This window comes from Pteropus vampyrus, unplaced genomic scaffold (assembly GCF_000151845.1).
Source record: "Pteropus vampyrus isolate Shadow unplaced genomic scaffold, Pvam_2.0 Scaffold56, whole genome shotgun sequence".
NCBI lineage: Eukaryota > Metazoa > Chordata > Mammalia > Chiroptera > Pteropodidae > Pteropus > Pteropus vampyrus.
In genome coordinates this window covers 6,405,665-6,430,626 of record NW_011888837.1, presented here as the reverse complement: position 1 = coordinate 6,430,626, position 24,962 = coordinate 6,405,665, and the positions used below count along the sequence as shown (strand labels likewise).

Sequence of the window (24,962 nt, the reverse complement as noted above, 5' to 3'; positions counted from 1 at the left end):
AGCCTTAACTTAGTCTAAGACTCCCACATTACCTTGGAGTAAATCTTTTCACTCTATTGGCTCATAGCCTTACCTTAAAAAAAGCAAGTCTCAAAGCCTAATCAACTCTAGTCTAGCTAAAGAATAGGAACAATAAAAGCAGAATTCAGAAAAGTCATATTGTATAAATGTGCCCACCATCTTCAAATAAAAGGGATCAAAATATGTATGTTAATAAAGAAGCTGATAAAAATAAGAAATCCCCCTCTTAGCAGTTGGATAAGTAAGAACGACAATAAAAAAAATTTAAACATATATATTAGCATTTGATAAACACTGGATGAGGAGGAAGACAAGAGAGGAGAAGGGAGAGCAAGAGAACATGAACACGAAGCCATCCAGAGCACTGAGAATAAGCAACTGCAGAAAAAAAAGAAATTTTTATTTTGTACTATTTTAATGTTTAGTTAACTGAGCTACAGAAATTTTCTTTAATGGTCTATTAAAATTCTTTTCATTTTTCCTAATATTTAAAAAAACTTTTTCTCTTACTGAAAGATATATATTGCAGAGTATACCCCAAAAAAAAAAAAAAAAACTTTATAGCATGATTTTAAAAATAAAAACTAATTATTGTCCGTGAATACAAACACATACAGTGAAGGTACTGAATACCCGTGGGAATGGTAAACACCAAATTCAGGACAGTGGTTTCTTTTTGGGTGAGAACAGTATAGAGATACGTTTGGAACAGAATATACAGAACATTTCAACTACATATGTAAGGTTTTAATTCTTAAGCTAGGTAGTAAGTAAATTGGTATTTATTACATAATTCTCTAAATTTTTCTACTCTCAAAATTATCCATAATTAAAATGTATTTTTAAAAAAATAGCAAAGTAGCTTGCATTATATACAGTAAGGAAGAGAAGAAAGAGGACAGGAAGGAGTTGGCTATATTTAGCCCTAAGTATAGCTATAAGAAATGTACTACAAATTCCAAGATAATTTTCCACATTAATTTAATGATCTTCAAAGTTTTTCTAAGTGTGTGTAAACTGATAAGCAGTTTGTCTAAAAGCTGATTAATGTTATAGTGCAAAACCAAAACAAAATACACAATTTTTTTAACAGAAATACTCTTTCACTTACCATAATTGTAATTTCCCTTTTACAAATGTTGAGGTCTGCCAAGTTATTGACATACATTCGTTTCAAAGCATGGCGGATTCCACCATGAGTCCGCACCAGGAAAACTGTGGAGAATCCACCTAGAAGAACAAGGACCAATTGATTAAAAAGCATCGGAAACTACTGCCAAAACCATGTAAAGCAACTGAGGAGCTTAAGTTCAGAAGGAAATAAACTGACTGTACCCGACAAAACTTAGAACAGTAAGCAACTAATATATTAGATTAAATGCCATGACATCAGCTTCCTATGCCAATAATGAAGTAGTCCAGAGAGGATAATATGCTTTTCAAATGAATATGCTTCTGTTTTAAAGGTTAAAATACCAAAATTTCATTTTGCATGGGAATACCTCTTAGTTATATAGAAGATGTCACACTATAACTACATTACTATAGTTTGACATATACTAATAAATGCCTACCCATCGGCTTCTGCCTCTTTTGTAATGACAAAACTCTAATTTAATATGATACAGTAATGGGATAAGTTGGGTGGGTCCCTCTTCCAATTCCACTGGGTGAGCCAATATTGTTCTAAGGTGATAATGGGAATCCCATGTACTATTGTCAGTACAGTTACTGACAAAATTTAGGACTGGATATGTAACCAGTTTAAGCTAATGGGACATAAGAGAAAGTCTGCTGGGAGTTGCAGAGAAAGATTTTCCACCCGGAAAAAAAAGGAAGACTTGTGGAGAAGGTCTGGCTCCTCCTTCCAGCTCTTGGATTTTGTTGTTCATGAATATGATGTTTAGACCCATGGCAGCCATCTGTGACTGTGATGGGAAAAAAGAATCAGAGAGAAAATGACCTAGAATACTGACGTAATTAGAATACTGAATTAGACAACTCTGGAACCACCTTCTTCCAGCACTCTTATGTAAGATGGTAAATGTCTCCATTAGTATTTACGACACAGTTATCTGGTCAATCTGTTACCTGCACCTGACAAAGCAGCGTATCTGAAATACATAGCTGGGTACTCTAAAGAATAATCGCTTCTGACACATCTAAACAAACATTTCCATCTGGAGTTTTAAAATTCGTCTTAGCATAGAATATTTTTAGCTTAATTATAGTTTAAAACAAAAAATAATGTATCGCTTTTATCAATTTGATAGCCCTTAGAAAGCAGCACCCTGAGCAATGATAAGTCAAAGCAGTCAAAGGAAAAGTTAACTGCTGGGGATAAACAAAAGGGGAAAAGAGCGCCTAGGATGCTCCCGACTCAGTGTAGATTCATTCCAGATTTACCAAATCTTCCAACTGCGGTTACAAAAGGTACGACAACCACTCTGTAGATCTGGATTGCCATGTATATAATGTAGAATAAATCAAGTCAACCAGGAGAGAAAAAATGTTTGGGAAAGTTGCTTTCAATAAAAGCTCTAACAATGCATGGCAGTTCTTTATAAGAAATTCACTTAGCATTAATTTCATATGAAAACATTAACAAATTAGTAGCTCTAAAAAAATACTACTGAAACTACTCCAATTTTATTTGATTTAAAAATTAAGAAAAATGCTGAAAGTCAGAATAAATCTAGATATCTAAAGTTGGTATGACGATAGGTCGTGATAAATCATTAAAATAGCATTTGTTCTGAGACATTTCTCTAGAGATTCCCCTAAAACAATGCTTCCCAAATACAGCTATGCATCAGAATTGGCTGGTGAGCTGGTGGTGTGTGTATGTGTGGGAATTTATCTTGAATAGTTTCAGGTTCTGACTAAGTATGAATCAGAAGGTCTCAGAGAAACCCTAGCTAAAAATCCCCATACTCATATTATTCTACTTTTGTATATGTTCTTATAAACATATAATAATGTAAGTTCCATATTAACTAGGGGGTGAGCGGGAGAGTCCCCAAGATGGTTCTGATGCACAATCAAGTTATTTAGGCACTGAACCAGAGTAAAAGTTCCTATAGGAACCACCGTTCCTATATATCCATTCTTAACCATCCACAGAACAAATTTTATCCCTGTGAATCAGGGAAATTAGAGAAAAAATATTAACTAAATCTTCTTCGTAAAACTCATTTCTAAAAGTTAAAGTTTTGTATATAGAGATAATGTATCTGTTACTATGATTTATACCTAAACATTATAAATAATGGTCATTAATAGTGCCTCCTTTGAGAATGATATGGAATCATTTGTTTATATTTCTTCAAATACTGTACTTCCCAGGATTTTCTGATTGAGTATTAGCTAATATTTCTGTTTAAAGAATGCACTTAGTGGGCGGTAACTAGTTCAGACATTATAGAAATTCAAGGGAGGAGAATCATCTGCTTGCCACCAATCCGTATCTACCCAATTCATCATCACATATTTTCCGCATAGATGTCTTTCATGACCAACTCAATTCATGCTCATTACTTCCTCAGGCACCTATTTCTAGAGTTTTGACTACATTACCACTTCAATTCTCAACTCATTTCTTACATACATCAAAAGATTACTAACAGGAACCACAAATTCCACTTACCATATATTTCTATGTCCAAATCAATATACAGTTCAAATCTAATTTAAGGCATAGTTGTTAAATGGATGCTAAATTTATAATTCCAAATCGAGATTTAAAAAGTATTATAAAACACTCCAGATGTTCTCAAAATCACAGGAAAATAAAAGAACTAGTAACAGATATTGATCTGACAGAATAAAAAGAAAACTATATTTATGAAAGTTGATATGAAAAGGAAAAGAAATGGTATCTTATAATCTGTAAATCATAAAATACAGGCATTCCTTCCCATCTGTGAGTTATCTACCCTGGAGAACAACAACTCTCAGCTTTCCTTGGATTTTTCCAGGATAGGACATGTATGCGGTTCACATGTGAAACAATTCCTACTTAACTGAAACCTCACCTCTCCTGTCCTCTCCCCCCACACAAAAACAGTGATCAGATTAAAATGAAGGAGTGGCTTTAAGCCAACCTAAATTTGCTTCAATTGGTAGTACTAAAGTAATGACAACGTAACTTGCACCTGACTGAATACCACCTTGGAAAGCACTGCTCTAGAGATGCCAGGTGACCTTAGTAACCATGTATGAAGGTAGGACATGTATTTCTACAGACTAACTTTTCCTCTTGGTAAGCCATTATTTAGTCCTCCTTATATTAAGCCATTGTTTTTCCATGCTTAATTTGTCTTATTTTTAATTTATCGATGGTATATATATTTGCAACTCCCCTAGAATTTGTTTAGAAAGATAACATGAAACAATGAAAACGTGATTCTATAAATGGTAGGTATGGTATTATAATTACTACTACTACTATTGTATAATTTTGCTGCTGTTATTAATACTACTTCATCTTATGACGACGGTTAGACTATACATTTTAAAGAATACAAAAAATGGAAATCAACACATGGCTTGATAAATAAGCTATTTATATAAACACAGTAATATTCGAGGAGACTATATTTACCTGCTTAAACATGCCCCAAATCATTTGTAAATACAGGTATAAATAAAATGTCATATAATTCAAAGCCAAAATCAGCTTTATAAAATGATATTTCATTTTAAAGAATTGAGAATTTGAGATAGTAAAATGAAAACTAAAATAATCTTTAACACTATAAACCACCTCTATGTTTTGATTTTTTTGAGTCTGTATCTAATGGAAAGAAATCCACTAGAGCCACTCAAAATGATGCCTAAATGAACTCCTCTCCCATTCATTTTAGGGTAAAAATGTTCTGTAAGTTATCATGTTTATTAAGAGCATTACTCCGGCACTACTACTATGATATAAGAAAAACTATCTGGTCTTTGTGACCAGTTCCTGGCACAGAACTTCAAAAACCCTTGAAATTCCTTGAAGTGTCTGTCTTTGTTATGCTAATAAGGTGATCCCTAGTGAGGGCCCTAGATAGCTTCAAGATGGAAGGTGGTACCAGAAAAACCAACTACACACATAATTAGTAGGCTGGAACTTTTCAGCCTTGGGCCCCCACTCCCATCCCACCTTCTGACCTCTGGGTAGAAAAAAGAGACTAGAGACTGAGTTCGATCCTGTCGCCAGAGATTTAATCAATCACGCCTTTGTAAAACAATCTCAACGAAATAACAAAATTCTGAGAGCATCCTGGTTGGTGAACACACTGAAGACCTGAGAGAGTACTATACTCTGACTCCATGGGGACAGAAGCTCCAAAGTTAAAGACTCTTCTGGACTTTGTCCTACATTACCCGTTCGTATGGGTTGTTCATTTGTATCTTTTATAATAAAAAGGTTCTGTGAGTTGTTCTAGCAAATGATCAAACCTAAAAAAGGGTCACAAATACCCCCAAATTTGTAATCAAGCCAGTCCATCAGAAGTGCGAATAACTCTGGGGGGCATCTGAAGTAGGGGCAAATCTTGTAAAACTGAGCCCTTTAATTTGTAGGGTCTGCATTTATTCTGGGTAGTATCAGAATTGAACTGAACTGATAGACACCCAGTTGGTGTCGGAGAACTGTTGTTGAAATGCAACTACTTATCCAGAAGTAGTAGTTACAGATAAATTTTATCTCTGCTTAGAACAAGAAGTATGCCCAACCAATCATTAAGAAACTTTAAATCTAATCATAATTCAGAATGGATCTGCAATAATCAAAAAGGGCCTAGAAGTCAGTACCAGATATTTTGGAGAAATCCAATACTAAATTAATGAGTACCTAACAAATATTTGCTCATGTAGTCAGATCTCTTTACAGGTTGCACAGCACTTCCTTAAAACTCTCACAGCTTCCTATACATACTACATAGCATACTTGATCCTTTCTGTCTATCAATCTGTCTCTTCTACTAGGTGTTAAGCAACCTGATTAGGGCCTCACATAGTAAATGCAAAATGAATAATCAATGTGTTTAGAGCAGAACTGTTAAAACACTTTTGAATTAACCAAATGGCTCGGAAAAGAAAAAACAAGTATTTTTTAAATGTCTTGTTAAAACTAACATACACTACTAGCTTTTTTGACATAACCTGACAAGTAAAAAAGTTTCCTAGTCAAGAAATTATTTTTATCAGGCAAAATCTGTATTCAATAAATGACTCTCAGCGCCTAATTAGTACTTCTTTCCAAAGAACTGAAAATCCAACTTGGGAGATGTTATATAAAATTGGATACCATTAAATGCTTCCTGTAAACCTGGTTTTCAACCCATGTTCTTACCCAACACATTGAGGGACACTACTCTTTCCCAAAAATAGTAGAGACTTTCATCAGGATTGGGAGGAAAAAAGTATCAAAATTGAGAAGTACGACATTAAAAAATTGATACAGCAAGGATCCTAAAGGTATGCCAAAATCCTTGATAAAAGGTTGATGAGAAACAGGATATTCACATGGTGCCAAAGTATCAAAAGAGAAAACATCCCTTGACAAGGAAGAAATCTTGACATTGCTAATATTGGCATTAATGTGTTTCTTGATGTGATGCAATGTGAAATAAACGGCATCACCTATAAAGTATTCTCTGCCCAAAACTTTTAACCTAATAAATCTTAAGGCCTAACTTCCAGTTTAGAAAACAGGAGCTAAAAGGAAAATAACATAAAGAACAATCAGACAAAGTCTGAGATACTGACTCTTTGGCTAATTTCCCTGTATAGTGTTCCATATGTAAAGTAAAAAAATGGGAGAGGGGGCAGTCTAGAATTTAAAAGACAATACAATAAAGTGCAATACATAATCCTTGATTAAATCCAATTTTGAAAGATTATTAAAATGTTTTTGTTGGGAAACTGTTTGAAAGTCAGTGGTATGTGTTCATGTCATTTCACTCATTACTTAAATGTAAACACATTTACATGCTCGAAATGGGTATATTATCCAATATAACCATAGCACCTCTGTCCCACCTAAGAAAATGAGTAATAATTCTTCTAATGCGGCCCTTATTCAAAATTACTCAGGTGTTTCAAAAAACATATAAAGAAAACATGGTAAAATATTAGTAGGTGAATCTACATGATGGGCACATGGTTATTCACTGTACTACTCTTTCGAGTTTTCTGTATATTTTGAAATTTTTCATAATAGTTAAAAAAAAGAGACACAGGATGTTTTTTCCCCAGGTAATTCCTCTCTCCCTTGTCATCCAACAATCCACCACCACAACTGAGAATTATTATTTTATAAGAAAGACACTGCTACTGGTTATCCAGACTCACGATTTCCCCAAAGGCACCGTAAGTCTCTTGCCACAGAAAATGTTTATGGTATCCTAGATACCTACAGCTCCAACATCCCAACACACACAAGCACTTGTTTATGAAAGACTGGGCTTTAACAGTGTTTACTCCTATCAAGTTTGTTTTCCTAGAGAAGGAAGAAGAAAGATGGAAGTAAAGGATAAAATTACCCATGGTCTTTTTGCATTGTGTCTATCATCAGACATCAAGCAATTCAACAAGAAAATACCAAGCTGTCAGCAAATTCTGGTTTCAATCACTGCCAAAGAAAACAATGTCATTTGAAAACTGTCTTCAAAATAAGTGGAAAAGGCACTTATTTAGCTGTGGGATTTGAGTCAGAAGAAAGATCTGCCTACCCAATGACCCACCACTGGCCTGTGGTACATTAGAGTTTTGTAACTTTAGGTTAAGGCGATAACTCCAGGGGTTCCTTTTGAAAGTGAAAATATCCCTAAAGAGGATTACACTAACATAAATGCTTGCCAAAATGATCGGATCTGTAAGTGCTATCTAGTACAATGCAATGAAAGAATGAGTCAGGTACATTTGACTGGGCGGAGAATAGGAGGAAGGGGAGCTGGAAAGAGAAGGAAAGAGCCCAGCATTCATACAGCCCTGACAATATACAAAGCATTTCCATTATTTAACTCTCATAACATCATGAGGCAATTTAACTGTTATTCCCATTCTATAAATGAAGAAGAAACTAAGAACTGAGAAAGAAGGTAAGCTGCTAGTCCAATAACACAAAGCCAATAAGATGGAGCCAGAGGCTTTTTTTCTCTGAAAAATCTCATGTTCTAATGATTTTTATACCCACATCTGTCCTTGTTAGTTATGCCAGAAGAAAACTCTAGGTATATAATTACAAATGGAAGGATCTGAGAATAACATTAAAATTTAGAAGGAACAAAAGGAAAATAGGGTAATCAAGAGAAAACAACACCCTTCCACCCCCAGAGTTTTATTCTTGGTAGACCCTTACACTTAATAGTATTTCCTATATCGAAGGGCCCAATAGGTCAAAACTACATTTAATTTAGACTGCACAGTACCTTAGAAAATTGTGATGTTTCAGATGACAATCTAGATTTTTCAGTTTCTCCTGAAAAACTTGGAAATAAGGAAACAGTGAGCCCTCATTCCTATATGACATCCATCAGATGGAGCTGTCAGTTGCTATACCCTTTACAGAGCATGTGCTCTGCGCAGTTCGTCACAGCTCCCTCTACTCTCGACAGTTTCAATGCACCCACTTCACTCTTTTATAATATCTAACCTGGCTGGCCTGTTGCAGGCATCCGAGTTTGAAACCCCTACAACAGGAACTTCTAAAGACACACCCACCACAATATTTAAACTTGTTATTCAGTGCCTCTCTCCACAACTGGGTTGTTAAGTTCCATAAGATGGAGACTGTGTATATCTCATATATCAGAGTATCATCAATGCCTACCCACCTTGCCTGGCACTCAAATATCTGTTGAGTGAATGACTTAACATCAATAAACTGGTTCTACTGGAAGTAGATCTAATTGATAAGCTACAATTGCTACATTGATCCTCTCTGTAAATAAAAAGCAATCTCTAAATCATCATTTGCTGTCAGTGTTAACTATAGTACTTCTAATATACACTACAAATTCTGAAAATAGAATTCCATGTCTTTACTATATAAATCATTCATTCATTCATTCAACAACATATATTAACTACACGCAGGTGCCAAGCACTGTTTAAGATGCTGGGTGCTGGGAACAAAACTAACTAAAGGTTTACTCCTTTCCCCCACTGCAGCTGACTTGCTCCATTATAAAAGATTCCAGTATTCTAAGCTCCTCTCCTATAGTACAATCCACTGCAGGTACAGGTGTCACCTGGCCCTTTCACACAGTCCTCTGGGAACTGGAACTGGAGCTGATGCTGATAGTCTGGCTACAACTACCACTATGAGTAATAAAATACTTTGTCTCATCTCTTCTGCCAGCATCCACGAAACTATGACAGGCTACCCTGTCAGCTTAGAAGTAGGATAAAATCTCAAACTTTTATCAGTTCTTGACAGACAACAGGGAAAGTTTGGAGTAAAATATCAAGAGCCCAGTTGGGCACAGGTTAAGTTAGAGATGCCTATTGGATATCTAATTGGAGATATGAAATTTGGCAAGAAGATTTCCAAGTGTAAGGTCTCCAGAGATCAAAGGGACATATATTTAAGAATTATCCTCAATTAAACATTATCTTTTTATCATCTATCATTATTTATAGACATAAAGAACAGTTGTGTTCTTGCATCCTAAAATAATATTTTCCACACCCACAAATCACTATTTAATAATAAAGCATCATTATATGTGTAAGCAATGATGTTCCAGAATCAATCTTTTATGTGCCCTTGGTAGACATGGAAATTAGTAAAGTATTTCCACCAGAATCATACCTCAAGATTGTATATCATATATTAAGAGCTGGAAAAATATTCATATTCTTTGCCTCGATTTTATTTATAGAATTCTACCATAAGGAAATTGTTAGTGAAGATGTGGAAACTTGTATTCCAGCAACATGCAAATGATTAGGTGAATAATGCCACACAGGATAGCATTTTGTGTAGGCATTTTTAATGTATACCTATAAACATCTAACAGACTAGATACAAAATAATCTCCGCTGGCTTCAGGATACCATGTTTCTGTTTTTCAGCCAATAAAATTCCTTTTTTGGTAAACTAATTTGAGATGGATTCCTTTTGTTTGCAGTTAAGAGAATCTTAAACAGGTCCTAGAAGCCAGCCATCATTTGTAAGATTACTTACATATGTATGTAAATGTCATGTATTTCTCATTAACTGAGAACTATATACTGTCATGAGGCACATAACAATGTTCGGTCAACAATGGACCATATTATAAGTTTTTAAGGGAGCTGAAAAATTCCTGTCTCCTTGTGACATCGTAGCCTTCATAACATCACAGCACAACACATTACTCACATGTCTGGTGAGAAATTCTGATGTATATAAACCTACTGTACTGACAGCCATATGAAAGTATAGCAGAAAAAATCATGTACAATATGTAATACTTGATAATAATTAACAACTAGGTTACTGGTTTATGTATTTACTATATTATACTTTTCATTGTTAATGTGTATTCTTTCTACTTATAAAGAGTTTGCTGCGAAACAGTATGCCATGGTAAGCCTGCAGCAGCAGTCTCACACATCTCAGGTTTACCGTGGCTCTCGATAGCATCATTCTCTCGTGCTTGATTTAATCTTGTGTTGTTTTGTACAGTAACACGTTGTAAAGGCTTGTAGCCTAGGAGCAATAGGCTATACCATAGAGCCTAGATGTGTAGCAGGCTATACAATCTTGGTTCATGTGAGTACAATCTATGATGTTCTCACAACTACAAAATTGAGTAACAATCTACAAGGCATTTCTCAGAATGCATCCCCACAGTTGAGCAGTACATGACTATATAAACTGTTTCCAAGGTAGGAGCTTACTAATAAAAATCAATGATTAGCATTATGATATACTTCTTGTTTTGGAGGTATTAATTAAGACAAAATAAGCTAATACCAAATAGATAATGTCCTATAACAATACCACTTTAGGATTCAGTTCATACTAAACAAATTATATATCTGCATATATAGATATATGTTCAGAGACTCAAATATAAATATTAGCACCAAATTATTAACACTGATTTTTCATATCATTGTCATAATCTAACACAATTCTCTAACATCTCTGTTTGAAACAGAGACTATCGTAAATTCTTTTCAATACCTATAATGTGGGTAATTTCCCATTCTTGAAATTAGAATTTCAGAACAGTCATAAGTTGTCCCTAACCAAGTTAACTAAATGAAGAGAGATAAAGTTTTTGATTGGTTTCAAAGTTTGGGGGAGGAAAAAAAGTGTGGAAATCAGACATGATAAGTCAGCAATTAATCGGCGTATTTTATAAAACGGTCCTGAAACTTCTTAAATGACTTCTAAAATGTGTTATAAGAAATGTCTTTTTCAACGGGCAAAAATGGAACTTCTTATTAGATATCACTTGGTAAAACAACACTCATTTATTTGTAGATTTATCAAAAAAATCAAATTCATTACTTTATACACACATATATACCAATTTTTAAATTATTTTTATAAAATTCAGAAAGATGTTCCTACTATGTTTAAAATTTAGTCTTGCATCTGTAATCTCCTGATCTTATTTTGTACGTATATATGAAATTCCACTATATTTATTTTCACTTGCAAATACCTAGCGATACATATAACCACAAATTCACAATTACACATAAAATTAATAATTAAATGTATAATGATTATGTACTGCACAATTAGCAGAAAGTGGGTTTTAGAAACATTCCTGCCACTAGTCAAGTATTTACTTTCATAAGTCCCTCTAGGCCTCAGTCTCATGTGTAAAACTATGTTAACGACTACAGATAATCTCCAGGGATTCTTCAACACTAGAGAATTAGAGATAAAAAGTCTCAAATGCCCCACGGGCTAATAGGAAGTATAGATAAACAAAATATAATGAGTAGAGTAAAAGAGTTATGTCGAAAACATATGGAAACAAAAAGAAGTTATAGTATATGGAAGAAAATAAAAAAAGGTGTCACTAATGAAGTAATAAATGAGCTGAATTTTGGAAGAATGTATTGTAGTTTCCCAAGAGGTAAAGCAAGCATGGGAGGAAAACAAGTATAAAAATATTTGGGTAGGGAGGCACTTCCAAAACAGAAAATTAATGACCTCCAAAATCTGTTCCTTCATAAAGCAATGAGAACACTGGCAAAAATTGCCAATTTTTTCATGACTAGAAATTACCCAAAGACTTGCAACAATTCGAGGAGCTTTTATCCAAGAAAAATGAATGAATCTCAGTAAAAACAGTGAGCCTTATGACATTTTAATTCGTCCTATTTCCATCATTCTCTCCCAACTCCATAGTAGTCTTAAAAAGACAGAGTTCATGACCACAGTAACTGCAAAACTACTAGCCTAGCAAATACTGGAGGAAACAAAACAGGCTTGGACTCACCAGAGTCCAAGACTCATCACTATTAGACCTGTCAGGCAGCTCCCTTGAAAACCTTCATTCTCAGACGTGGTCTTTATTTGACCTGACTCAAAATTCAGACTATGCAAAAAGCCCTATAATAGTCAGAGCATCTGTTGAAAACAATCAGCAGCAACTGCATTAACACTGCAACTGTATTTGGCAGTGATACAAGTTGGAGACTAACCAAATCACTTACACAGAAAAATTGGGAATAAGATATCTAAAGAGGACTCTGAAAAACTGACATGTCAGGAAATCTAGAAGGCCACGCACATGCCCAAGAAAGATCTGAGGAGGCCCTACCCTCTCACCTCTGGCTGATACTGAGGCTCTGCATAAGAAGGACGCGAAGATGAGGCAGAGTTGTAAAGAGCACTGAATTCATGCCAACACACACACACAAAGCCCCTCAGCAAAAGCTGAAAGACTTAATAGTTCCAGATATTGACAGGAAATATATGTCCTATCATTAATTGACTACTAACGTAACTGAGCAGACTTCAGTGGCAACTCATTTAAAAAAAAAAATCAGACTTTACAGAATCAGTCCAAGAAAGTCACTAAAGTAAACAACAACAAAAGCAAATCCTGTAGAGTGGATATACCTGATTTCCAGAGTTGCCACATTATATTATTTAAAATGTCTAGTCTTCAACAAAAAATTATGAGCCATGAAAAGAAACAGAAAGTTATGGTATAAATTGAGGAGGCAAGAGAAACTGTCTCTGAGGAAATACAGATGTTGGACATAGAAGAGAAAAACATCTGATCATCTGTTACAAATATATTCAAAGAACTAATGAAAATCATGTCTAAAATATATATATAAATATATAAAAATGAAAATCATGTCTAAAATATATATATAAATATATAAAAATGATAACTCACCAAGTAGAAAATATCAATAAAGAGCCAGAAATTAGTTTAAAAAACTTTAGACTCAGAGACAAGCTGAGATTAAAAGATGGTAAAATATATATCATACAAGAAGTAACTAAAGAAAGAACTGGAAAGGTTATACTAATACCATATAAAACAGGCTCTAAGAAGATAGTTACTAGAGACAAGAAAGGGCATTTTATAAAGATGAAAGGGTTACTCTATCAAGAAAATATAATTATAAACATATATGCACTTAAAACAAAGCTCCAAAATGCATGAAGCAAAACTGACAGAATGGAAACGAGAAACTGACAAATAAAAGTTGGAGAATTAAATACTGAACTTTCAATAATGGATAGAACAAGTAGGCAGAAGACCAATAAGAAAATAAGACGAACACTATTAAGCAACTAGACCTAGAAGACATTTTAGAACACGCCCCCCAAGAGCAGAACACACCTTTATCAAGTACATATGGAACATTCTCCAGGATAGATCATATGTTAAAGCATAAAACAAGCATCGATACATTTTAAAAGACTGAAATCATACAAAGTATGTTCTCCAAACACAATGGACTAATACTAGAAATACAAAAGGAAATTTGAGAAATTCACAAATATGTAGAAATTAAAGAACACACTCAAATAACCTATGGATCAAAGAAAAAAAAAATCACGAGGTAAATGAGAAAATAAGATGAATGAAAATGAAAAAAAAAACCCAGCATATCAAAACAATGGGATGCAGTTAAAAATAAGTTCTTGGAGGAAATTTATAGCTGTAAACACTGAAAAGAAAGACCTCAAATCAATAACCTAACCTCCCACATTAAAAATCAGAAAAAGTGAATACATTCTACTCAAATAAAGCAGATGAAAGGAAATAATAAAAATTAGAGTAGAAATAAAGAATGGAAAAATTAATAGGGTAAACCAACAAAACCAAAATTAATTCTAAAAAAAAAATCGACAAAACTGGCAAAACTTTAGCTAAATTGACCCAAAAAAAGAACAATTTTATACCAAATTAGATAACCTGAATAAAAGCAATAAATTCCTACAAAGATACAAATTACCACACTGACTCAAGAAGAAATAGAAAAATTAAATAGACCTATAACAAGAGATGGAGTTAATAATCAAAAAATTTGCAACAAAGAAAAGCCTAAGACCAGATGGCTTCACTAATGAATTGTATCCAATGCTTAAAGATGAATTAAAACCAGTCCTCTACAAATTTTTCCAAAAAATAGAAGAGGAGGGAATACTTTCTAAGGCATTCTATGAAAATCAAACAAATCACAAGAAATGAAATTACTGGTCAATATCATTTATGAATATAGACTTGAAAATCCTCACCAAAATACTAGCAAACCAAATCCAGGAATACATATTAAAAGAAATAAAAAAAGATTACACATCATGACCAAGTAGGGGTTTATCTCAGGAACGCAAGGTTGGTCCGACATAAAAAAAATTAACCATGTAATAAAATATACTAATTAATACAACAGAGAAAAAAAAAGTATATGATCATCTCAATAAACACAGAAAAAAACATTGGAGACATTCATCATTTTCATGATAAGAACACTCAAAAATTAAAAATAAAAGGGAATTTTCTCAATGTGATAAAGGGCAACTACCAAAAACCCACAGCTAACATCATACTTAATTGTGAAAGACTGAAAGCTTTCCCCCTGTGATGAGGAACAAGCAAGATATCTGCTCTCACCACTTCTACTCAATATTATGCAGAAAATTCTAACCAGGGCAATTTAGGTAAGAAAAATAAATTTAAAAACCATTCAGAGTGAAAAGGAAGAAGTAAAATTATTTCTATTTGTAGATGACATGATCATATACATAGAAAATCTTGAAAATTTAGCACTATCGGAGTTAATAAGTTCAGCAGGTCACAGAATATAAGATCATTACTGCAAAACTAAATTGTATTTCTATACACTATCAATGAACAATCCAAGAAAGAAATTAAAACACTTCTATTGTCAATAACATCAAAAAATAATAATAAATTTTAAAAAAGGAGAGTTCTAGTCAAGATGGCAGAGTATGAAAACACTATGCTTGCCTCTTCCCATAACATTAAAATTATTACTAAATTATAGAAAAATCAACCTGAAGAACCATCTGAAGACTAGCTTAATAGAAGTCCTACAAATAAAAATATAAAGAAGCCGCCATGTTGAGACTAGTAGGAGAGGGCTGGAGATAAAAAATGGGCTAGTCCTGCACCCAGAGAGCTACCTCAGCTGTAGAGGTCCCCCATGAAGAGTGAGAAGTCTCAGCTTCACACCGGACTCCTCGGCGTGGAGCACCACTGCAGGAAAAAGGAGTCCCCACAATATATGGCTATGAAAATCACTGGGCATTTTGTCCGTCCAGATGACACAAGACTGTGGGAAACCCAGTTATTCCTCTTAAAGGGCCCATGCACTGATTCTCTCACTCCCAGAAACTCACACTGGGTTCTGGCAGAGAGATAGTGGTTTGGGAAGTACCAGATGCATATAAGAAGAGACTGAATTGAGTGGCTTCAGGGTGAAAACTAGAGGGACAATCACCACTGTCCACATGTTGAGCTCTTCTCCCATGTATTCAGTGGGTGGGTGCCATGTTTCCTTCATTGAGTCCACCCCCAGCATGGCCAAATCTGCATCTGCACTGGCCAGGTGACCCTGCCCCACCAAACTTACGCAATGCTGGAGGCTTTTTCAGAGGTTGGTAGCCAGCAGCAGCCAGGATTGGCTCATGCTACAGACTCACTTAGACAACTATTGGGGGTCTGTGGACTCCAGGAAGCCAGCAGCTGACCTCTGCATGCTCTGAGCCTTTTGAGTTACCCAAGGCTTAGCACTGTGCCAAATATGAATCTACACTAACCTGGTGAACTCCTCTCACTCTATCCTGGTGGCTCCCTAAGATCCCATCTCTCCCAATTTGAGTGCTGCTGGAGGCTTTTTTGGCCATGGGGGAACAGCCAGTGTTGGCCCATTCTACAGACTTTCTTGGACAACTCTTGAGAGTCCATGGGCCCCAAGTGGGCAGTGGCTGGCCTCAGTGTGCTCTGAGCCTTTTGATTAGCCCCAGGCTCAGCTCTGATGCCAAATCTAAACCTGCACTAACCTGGTGAACATCACTCACCCCACCCTGGTAACTCCCTGCGACCCTGCCCAAGCTCTTGCAGCAGCTGAGCTTCTGGGTAGCCAGCAGGTGGAGGCAGTCCTCGAGGTGCCCTGGGCCTTTTGTAAAACTTCCCCCAGGCCCGGCACTGTGGCAGCAGGCCTTAGTTCATAGTGTGGCCTCTCCCACGCACCTCCAGGTCCAGCAGAAGCAATAACCAATCATGAATCACTTTGTAGCTCCTACCAAGTATCCCTGGATAAATTACAGGCAGCCACTGACCACGGACTGCATGGGAGCCCCGCCCAAGAGGCCCCCAAACCAACACACCCAGTGGCCAGCTTCAGACCATAATAAAGCACCACCCAATTAGTCCCACAAGCAGCATACCCAAAGGGTGGTCTCCGCAAGCACCAGGGCCCACTGGGGCAAATCTTGTTCTGTGGGACTAGCCCTGCACAGCAGTTCATAAACTGTGGTCATGGCTAATCCTCACAGCCAATAAACTGGAGGGTCAATCTCACCAACTGACATGCAAACAGCAATTAAGGCTCAACTACAAGAGGGCACACACAACCCACACAAGGGAAATCTGGCTCAAGTGACCAGGGAGACTGTACCCTTGGGCCCCACAGTATGCCTACTATGTAAGGCCACCCTGCCAAGACAGAGAGACATAGCAGATCTACCTAATACATAGAAACAAACGCAGAGAGGCAGCCAAAATGAGAAGACAAAAACATATCCCAAAATAAAGAACAGGCGAAAACTCCAGAAAAAGAACTAAACAAAATGGATGCAAGCAATCTATCAGAAACAGACTTTAAAACACCGGTTATTAGAATGCTTAAGAAACTTAGAATTTCAACAAAGAAATAGTAAGCATAAAAAAGATCATAGAAACCATTAAAAAAAGCACCAGTCAGAAGTGAAAAATAAAATAACTGAAATGAAGACTACACTAGAAGGAATCAACAGACGATTAGATGAAGCAAAGGATAAAATCAGCAATTTGGAAGACAACATAGCAAAAAAACACCCCGTCAGAATGGTGAAATAGAAAAAAAATGAAAAAGAAATTAGGATAGTTGAAAGGACCTCTGGGACAACATCATGTGTAATAACATTCATATCATAGGACTTTCAGAAGGAGAAGAGAGAAAGCAAGGGATTGAGAACCTATTTGAAGAAATAATGACTGAAAACTTTTCTAACCTGGCAAAGGGAATAGACATACAAGTTCAGAAAGTACAGAGTCTCAAACAAGATGAACCCAAAAAAGGCCACACCAAAACACATCATAATTAAAATGCCAAAAGGTAAAGACAAAGAGAGAATCATAGGAGCAGAAACAGAACGGCAGTTACCTGAAAAGGAGGTCCCATAAGACCTCCTTTTCTCAACAAAAACATTGAAGGCCAGAAGAGACTGGCACAAAATATTCAAAATGATGAAAACCAAGACCTACAACCAAGACTACTCTTAGTAGTAGTCTTGATAACCCAACAGGGCTATCATTTAAAACTGAAGGAAAGATAAAGAGCTTCCCAGAAATAAAAAAGCTAAAGAATTTCATCATCACCAAACCAGTATTACAAGAAATATTAAAGGGACTGCATTAAGAAAAATAAAAGAACATAAATGTGAATAATAAAATGGCAATAATTATATACCTATCAATAATCACTTTAAATGTAAATGGATTAAATGCTACAATCAAGAAACATCAGGTAGCTGAAGAGCTAAGAAAACCCATATATATGCTGTCTACAAGAGACCCACTTCAGATAGACACACAGACTGAAATTTAAGGGATGGAAAAAGATATTTCATAAAAATTGAAATGAAAAAGAGCTTATATCAGACAAAACATATTTTAAACAAAGGCTATAATAAGAGACAAAGAGGGACATTACATAACGATAAAGGGATCAATCTAACAAGAGGAAATCTACGGCCACGCTACCTTGAAAGTGCCCGATCTCATCTGATCTCAGAAGCTAAGCAGGGTCGGGCCTAGTTAGTACTTGGATGGGAGACCACCTTGGACTACCAGGTGCTGTAGGAGTTAAAAAAAAAAAAAATTCAACAAGAGGATATAAACTTAGTAAACATTGGTGACTCAACATAGGAGTATATAAATACATAAAGCAAATACTGACATAAAGGAAGAAATTGACAGTAATACAGTCAAATGAGGGACTTTAACAACCCACTGATATCAACAGATAGATCTTCCAGACCAAAAAAAATCAATAAGGAAACAGCAGCTTTAAATGACATTTTAGACTAGATCAATTTAATTGATATTTTTAGTGTTTCGTCCCAAAGCAGCAGAATATACTTTTTAAGTGCACACACAACATTTTCCAAGACAGACTATATGTCAGGCCACAAGTTTCAAAAAATTTAAGATGAATAAAATCATATCAAGCATCTTCTCTGATCACAATGCTATGAAACTAGAAATCAATTACAAGAAAAAACTGAAAAACACCAAAACACATGGAGGCTAAATTACATGCTACTGAACAATGAATGGGTTAACAATAAGACCAAGAAAGAAATCAAAAGATACCCTGAGAAAAATGAAAATGAAAACATAATGACACAAGATCTATGAGACCCAGCTAACATAGCCCTAAGAGGGAAATTCACTGTAATACAGGCCTACTGCAAGAAACAAGAAAAATCTCAAATAAACTATCTAACTACACCTAATGAAACTAAAAAAAGAACAGCAAAACGCAGCCCAAACAGTAGAAAGAAGGAAATAATGAATATTTAAATGGAAATAAAATAGAATCTAAAAAAATAAAAATACAAAAGATCAATGAAACCAAGAGCCGGTTCTTTGAAAAGATAAAACAAAACTGATAAACCTTTACCAGACTCACCAAGAAAAAAGAGAGAGGGCCCAAATAAAAATCAGAAACAAAAGAGAAGTGACAACTGACACCACAGAAACACAATGGATCATAAGAAAATACTATGAACAATTATATGCCAACAAATTTGACAACTTGAAACTTGTGACCTAACATGTAGTCTGTCTTGGAAAATGCTGTCTGTGCACTTAAAGAAACATACTATCTTCCAAGACTGAATCAAAAAGAAAGAGAAAATATGAACAAACCAGTTACTACCAACAAAATCTAATTTGTAATCAAAATATTCCCAACAAACAAGTGTCTTGGACAAGATGGCTTCACAGGTAAATTTTGCCATTCAAAGAATTAATACTTATCCATGTCTAGCTATTATAAAAACTTCAACAAGATAGAAGGCACTCGACTTCATTTTATGAGGCCACTATTACCCTGATTCCAAAGCCAGGTAAAGACATTACAAAACAAAAAAATTATAGGCTGATATCTCTTATGAACATAGATGCAAAAATCCTCAACAAAATAGTAGCAAACCAAATTCAGCAAGAAATTAAAAAGATCATACACCATAATCAAGTGGGATTTATTCCTGGGATGCGAGGTGGGTTCAATATCTGCAAATCAATCAATGTGATACATAAGCAATATGAAGAATAAAAATCATATGCTCATATCAACAGATGCAGAAAAAGCATTTGACAAAATCCAGGAGCCATTTATAATAAAAACTCAGCAAAGTGGGAACAGCAGGAACATACCTCAACATAATAAAGGACATATATGACAAACCCACAGCTAACATCACATTCAACGGGAAAAAGCTAAAAGCGTTTTCCTTACAATTAGGAATAAGACAAGGATTTTCAATTTTACCACTTTCATTCAACATAGTATTGAAAGTCCTAATTGCAACAGACAAGAAAAAGACATAAAAGAAATTCAAATTATAAAGAAGTAAAATTGTCATGATTCGCAGATCACGATACTATATAGAGAAAACCCTAAAGATTCCACCGAAAACTGTTAGAAATGATAAATGAATTCAGTAAAGTTGCAGGATGCAAAATTAATATTCAGAGAGAGGTTGCATTTTTATACACTAATAACAAATTATTAAAAAGAAAGTAAGAAAACAAACCCATTTACAAATGAATCAGAAAAAAAAATAATAAAATACCAAGGGATAAATTTAATCAAGGAGATAAAAGACCTATACTTGAAAAACTATAAGTCACTGAGGAAAGAAACTGAAGAAGATACAAATAAATGGAAGCATATACCATACTCATGGATATGAATTAACTTCGTTAAAAAGTCCATACTACCCAAAGCAATCTATAGATTCAATGCACTCTCTATCAAAATACCAACGGCATTTTTCAAAGAGCTATAAAAAATAATCCTAAAATTTATATGGAACCATAAAAGACCCCGAATAGCCATGGCTATCTTAAGAAGAACAAAGGTGGAGGTATCACAATACCTGATATCAAACTATACTACAAGGCTATAATAATCAAAACAGCATGGCACTGGCATAAAAACAGACACATAGATCGATGGACTAGAAGAGAGAGCCCATAAATAAACTCATGCCTATATGGTCAATTAATCTATGATGAAGTAGCCAAGAAAATACAATAAGAAAAAGACCGTCTATTAAATAAATGGTGTTGAGAAAACCAGACAGATACATGCAAAAATAAAAAATAAAACTAGACCATCTTCTTACACCATATACAAAAATAAACTCAAAATGAATTAAAGATTTACATATAAGACCCAAAACTCCTAGAAGAACACATAAACAGTAAACTCACTGATATTGCTCTTAGTAATATTTTTTTGCTGATGTATCTCCTCAGACAAAGGTGACAAAAGAGAAAATAAACAAACGGGACTACATCAAAGAAAAAAGCTTTTACACAGCAAAGGAAGCCATCAAAAAAAAAACAAAAAACAAAGACAACTGAATGCGAGAAGATATTCGCTTATGATACATCTGATAAGAGGTTAATAGCTAAAATGTAATAAAGAACTCATATCACTCAACACCAAAGAAACTAACAATCCAAAAAAAAAAAAATGAGCAAAGGAACTGAATAGATGTTTCTTCAAAGAAGACATACAGATGGCCAATAGACATATGAAAAGATGCTCAACATCACTGATCATCAGAGAAATGCTAATTAAAACCACAATGAGATATCACCTCATACCTGTCAGAATGATCATCATTAATAAATCAACAAACAAGTGCTGGCAAGGATGTAGAGAAAAGGGAACCCTCATGCACTGTTGGAAAGATTGAAAATTGGTGCAGCCGCTACGGACGACAGTCTGGAAGTACCTCAAAAAAATTAAAAATGGATATACATTTTAACCCAGCAATTGCACTTCTAGCTATTTATCCAAAAACCAAAACAATAATTTGTAAAGACTTCTGCACCTCCATGTTCATGGCAACACTATTCACAATAGCCAAGATACAGAAGCAATCTAAATGCCCACCAACAGATAATTAGATAAAGAAGTTATGGTTCACATATATAATGGAATATTATTCAGCCATTAAAAAAAAAAAAAATCTTACCATGTGCAACAACACAGATGGACCTAGAAGGTATTATGATAGTGAAATAAGTCAAACAGAGAAAAATACCATATGATCTCGTATATGGAATCTAAAGAATAAACAAAACAAAAACAGACTCATAGCTGCAGAGAACAAACTGATGCTTGCTGGAGTGGAGTGGGGTTGGGGAACTGGATGAAAAGATGAAGGGCTTCAGCAGTACAAATTGGTAGTAATGAAATACTCAAGAGGATGTAAAGTACAGCACAGGGAATATAGTCAATAATATTGTAATAACTATGTATAGTGTCAAGTGGGTACTAATCAGGCAGGATCACTTCTAAATCATATGTCTAACCACTATGCTATATACCTGAAACTAATATAATATTGAATGTCAACTGTAATTGAAAATAAAAAAAAAATAAGTTTAACAAAAGAGATAAAAGATTTGTATACCAGAAACTACAAAACATCACTGATAGAATTTAAAGGCCTAAATAAATGGAAAGGCATCCCTCAATCATAAATTAGAAGAATGAATTAAGATGATGTCCCCAAATCCCCTTAAAAATAAAAATAAAGAAAAACAAACACCTAATATCCCTAACAAATCCTTTTTTCCACAGAACTGGACAAGCTCTTCCCAAAATTTATATAGATATGCAAGGGACCCAAAATACCCAAAACAATCTTGAAAAAAAGTTAGAGGACTTACATTTCCTAATTTCAAAAATACTGACAAAAACTACTGCAATAAAGTGTGGTACTGGCTTATGGATAGACATATAGATAAATGGAACAGAACTAGGTCTAGAAACAGGCCCATACATTTATGGTCAGTTGATTTCCAATAAGAATACAACCACCATTCAATGAGGAATAAAGAGTCTTTTCAACAAATAGTGCTAGGACAACTGGATATTCACATGAAGTCAGACCTATACCTCACGCCATATACAAAAATTAACTCAAAATGGATGAAAGACCTAAAAATAAAGGCTAAAATTTAAAAAATTCTTAGAAGAAAACACAGGTATAAATCTTTGTGACTTTGGATTAGGCAATAATTTTTTAAACATGACACCAAAAGCACAAGTGACCAAAGAAAAAATAAATTGGAATTCATTAAAATTTAAAGCTTTTATGCTTCAATGAACACTATTATGAAAGTAAGAAGATAATCCAAAGAATGGGAGATGATATTTACAAATCCTATATCTGATAAAGAAATAGTATACAGAATCTATAAAGAACTCTTACCACTGAATGAAAAAGAAAACTAATCCAATTTTTTAAAGAGCAAAAAATTTTAATAGAAATTTCTCCAAAGAGATATACAAATGACCAAAAAGAACATGAAAAGATGTTCAACATTATTAGTCATTAGGGAAATACAAATCAAAACCATAATGAGATACCTCTTCACACCACTAGGATGGCTATGATCAAAAAGACAGGTCATGTGTAGACAAGGATGTGGAGAAACTGAAAACCCTCATAAATTGTTGGTGAGAATATAAAATGATACAGCCACTGGGGAAAACTTTGGCGGCTCCTCAAAAAGTTAAACATGAAGTTACAATATGGTCCAGGAATGCTATTCATAAAAAATATCCCCAGAAGAACTAAAACGATTCACACAAAAACTTGTATATAAATGTTCTTAAAAGCATTATTTCTAATAGCCGAAAAGTGGAAAAAACCCCTATGTCCATCAACTGATGAACAAAGATACAAAATGTGGTATTATCCATATAATGGAATATGATTCAGCCATAAAAATGAATGACATGTTAATACATGCTAAAACATGGATAAAACTTGAAAACATGCTAAAAGAAACAAGACACAAAAGTTAGATAACACATGATTCTATTTGCATGAAGTGTCCAGAATAGGAAATAGTTACTGACTGCAAGGGTTTGGGGCAGGAAAGGAGGAATGGGAAATGAATACTAGTGAATATATAAGGTTTTTTGTGGGGTTTATGAAAATGTTCTAGATTTAATATAGTGGTGCTGTTTCAATATACTAAATATACCAAAATCACAAATTTGTATTCTTTAAATCAAATTCTATGAAATATAAATTATACCTCAATAAAGCTATTTTAAAAATTCAGAATAGATCCAAGGAATTACAACTAGCTCCACATAGCTGAAGCTCAGGTCCCAAAACATGAAGTAATAGAGTTAGACATGATTCTATCATAAAAGGTCATTGCTAAGATGTTTGAGCTTTGTCCTGCAGGACATGAAGAAACCATAAAAAAATTTTTTAAGCAAAGGCTTATAGTCATCAGATATGCATGAAGAAGTAATTCCTTAGTAATTATGTTCTTATACAAGAACAATCAAAAGAAAAATGGGATAAAAGGAAAGATTCCATTTATGATAGCAATAAAAAATAAATAAAAGCATCTTAGGAATAAATCAAATAGAAAATGCATAAAAGCTCTAGGAGAAAAATTATAAAACTTTAATATAAGACAAAGAAAACTTAAATAAGTGGAGTTAGTTTGTTTGTTTAATGGAAAAGAAGCTTCCATAATATAAAGTTTCAATTTCTCACATGGTATTTGATAAATTCAGTGCAATTCAAATAAAAATTCTAATAGTTTCTCACGGAATCAAATCTCAGCAATTCTAAGATTCGCATGGAAGTGCGAAGAGTTAAGAATAGCTAACAATTTTTAAAAGGAATAAGATGAAGTAGTAGGGTTAGTCACTTTACCAATTATCAAGACTATAAACTTTGATAAGATTATATGAAAATGGCACAGAAATAAACAAATGACTGCAGAAGAACAGAGCAAAACTCAGAAGCATTTATGTATCAAAACTTTTATAAAAAACTTAATGACATCAGAGATATTACATATTAGGGAAAAGATAAGTTAATCAATTATTTTTCCTGAACAACTGAGATGGATAAGAGAATTTGATCTCTACCCCATAGCACATCAAACATAACTCTGATG

General features: G+C 34.4%; 1 protein-coding gene and 1 pseudogene across 2 annotated transcripts in view; one reads left to right on the top strand and one right to left on the bottom strand.

Moving 5' to 3' along the window:
* The window catches only part of BMP2K (BMP2 inducible kinase), a 114,611-nt gene that overhangs the window by 68,656 nt on the left and 20,993 nt on the right, over positions 1-24,962 (bottom strand). For both annotated transcript variants that reach the window (XM_023530889.1, XM_023530890.1), the window contains exon 2: positions 1,133-1,251. In XM_023530889.1, coding sequence (XP_023386657.1) covers positions 1,133-1,251 — 119 coding nt within the window. The remainder of the gene's footprint in view (positions 1-1,132; positions 1,252-24,962) is intronic.
* LOC111740039 lies at positions 18,466-18,584 on the top strand (annotated as a pseudogene).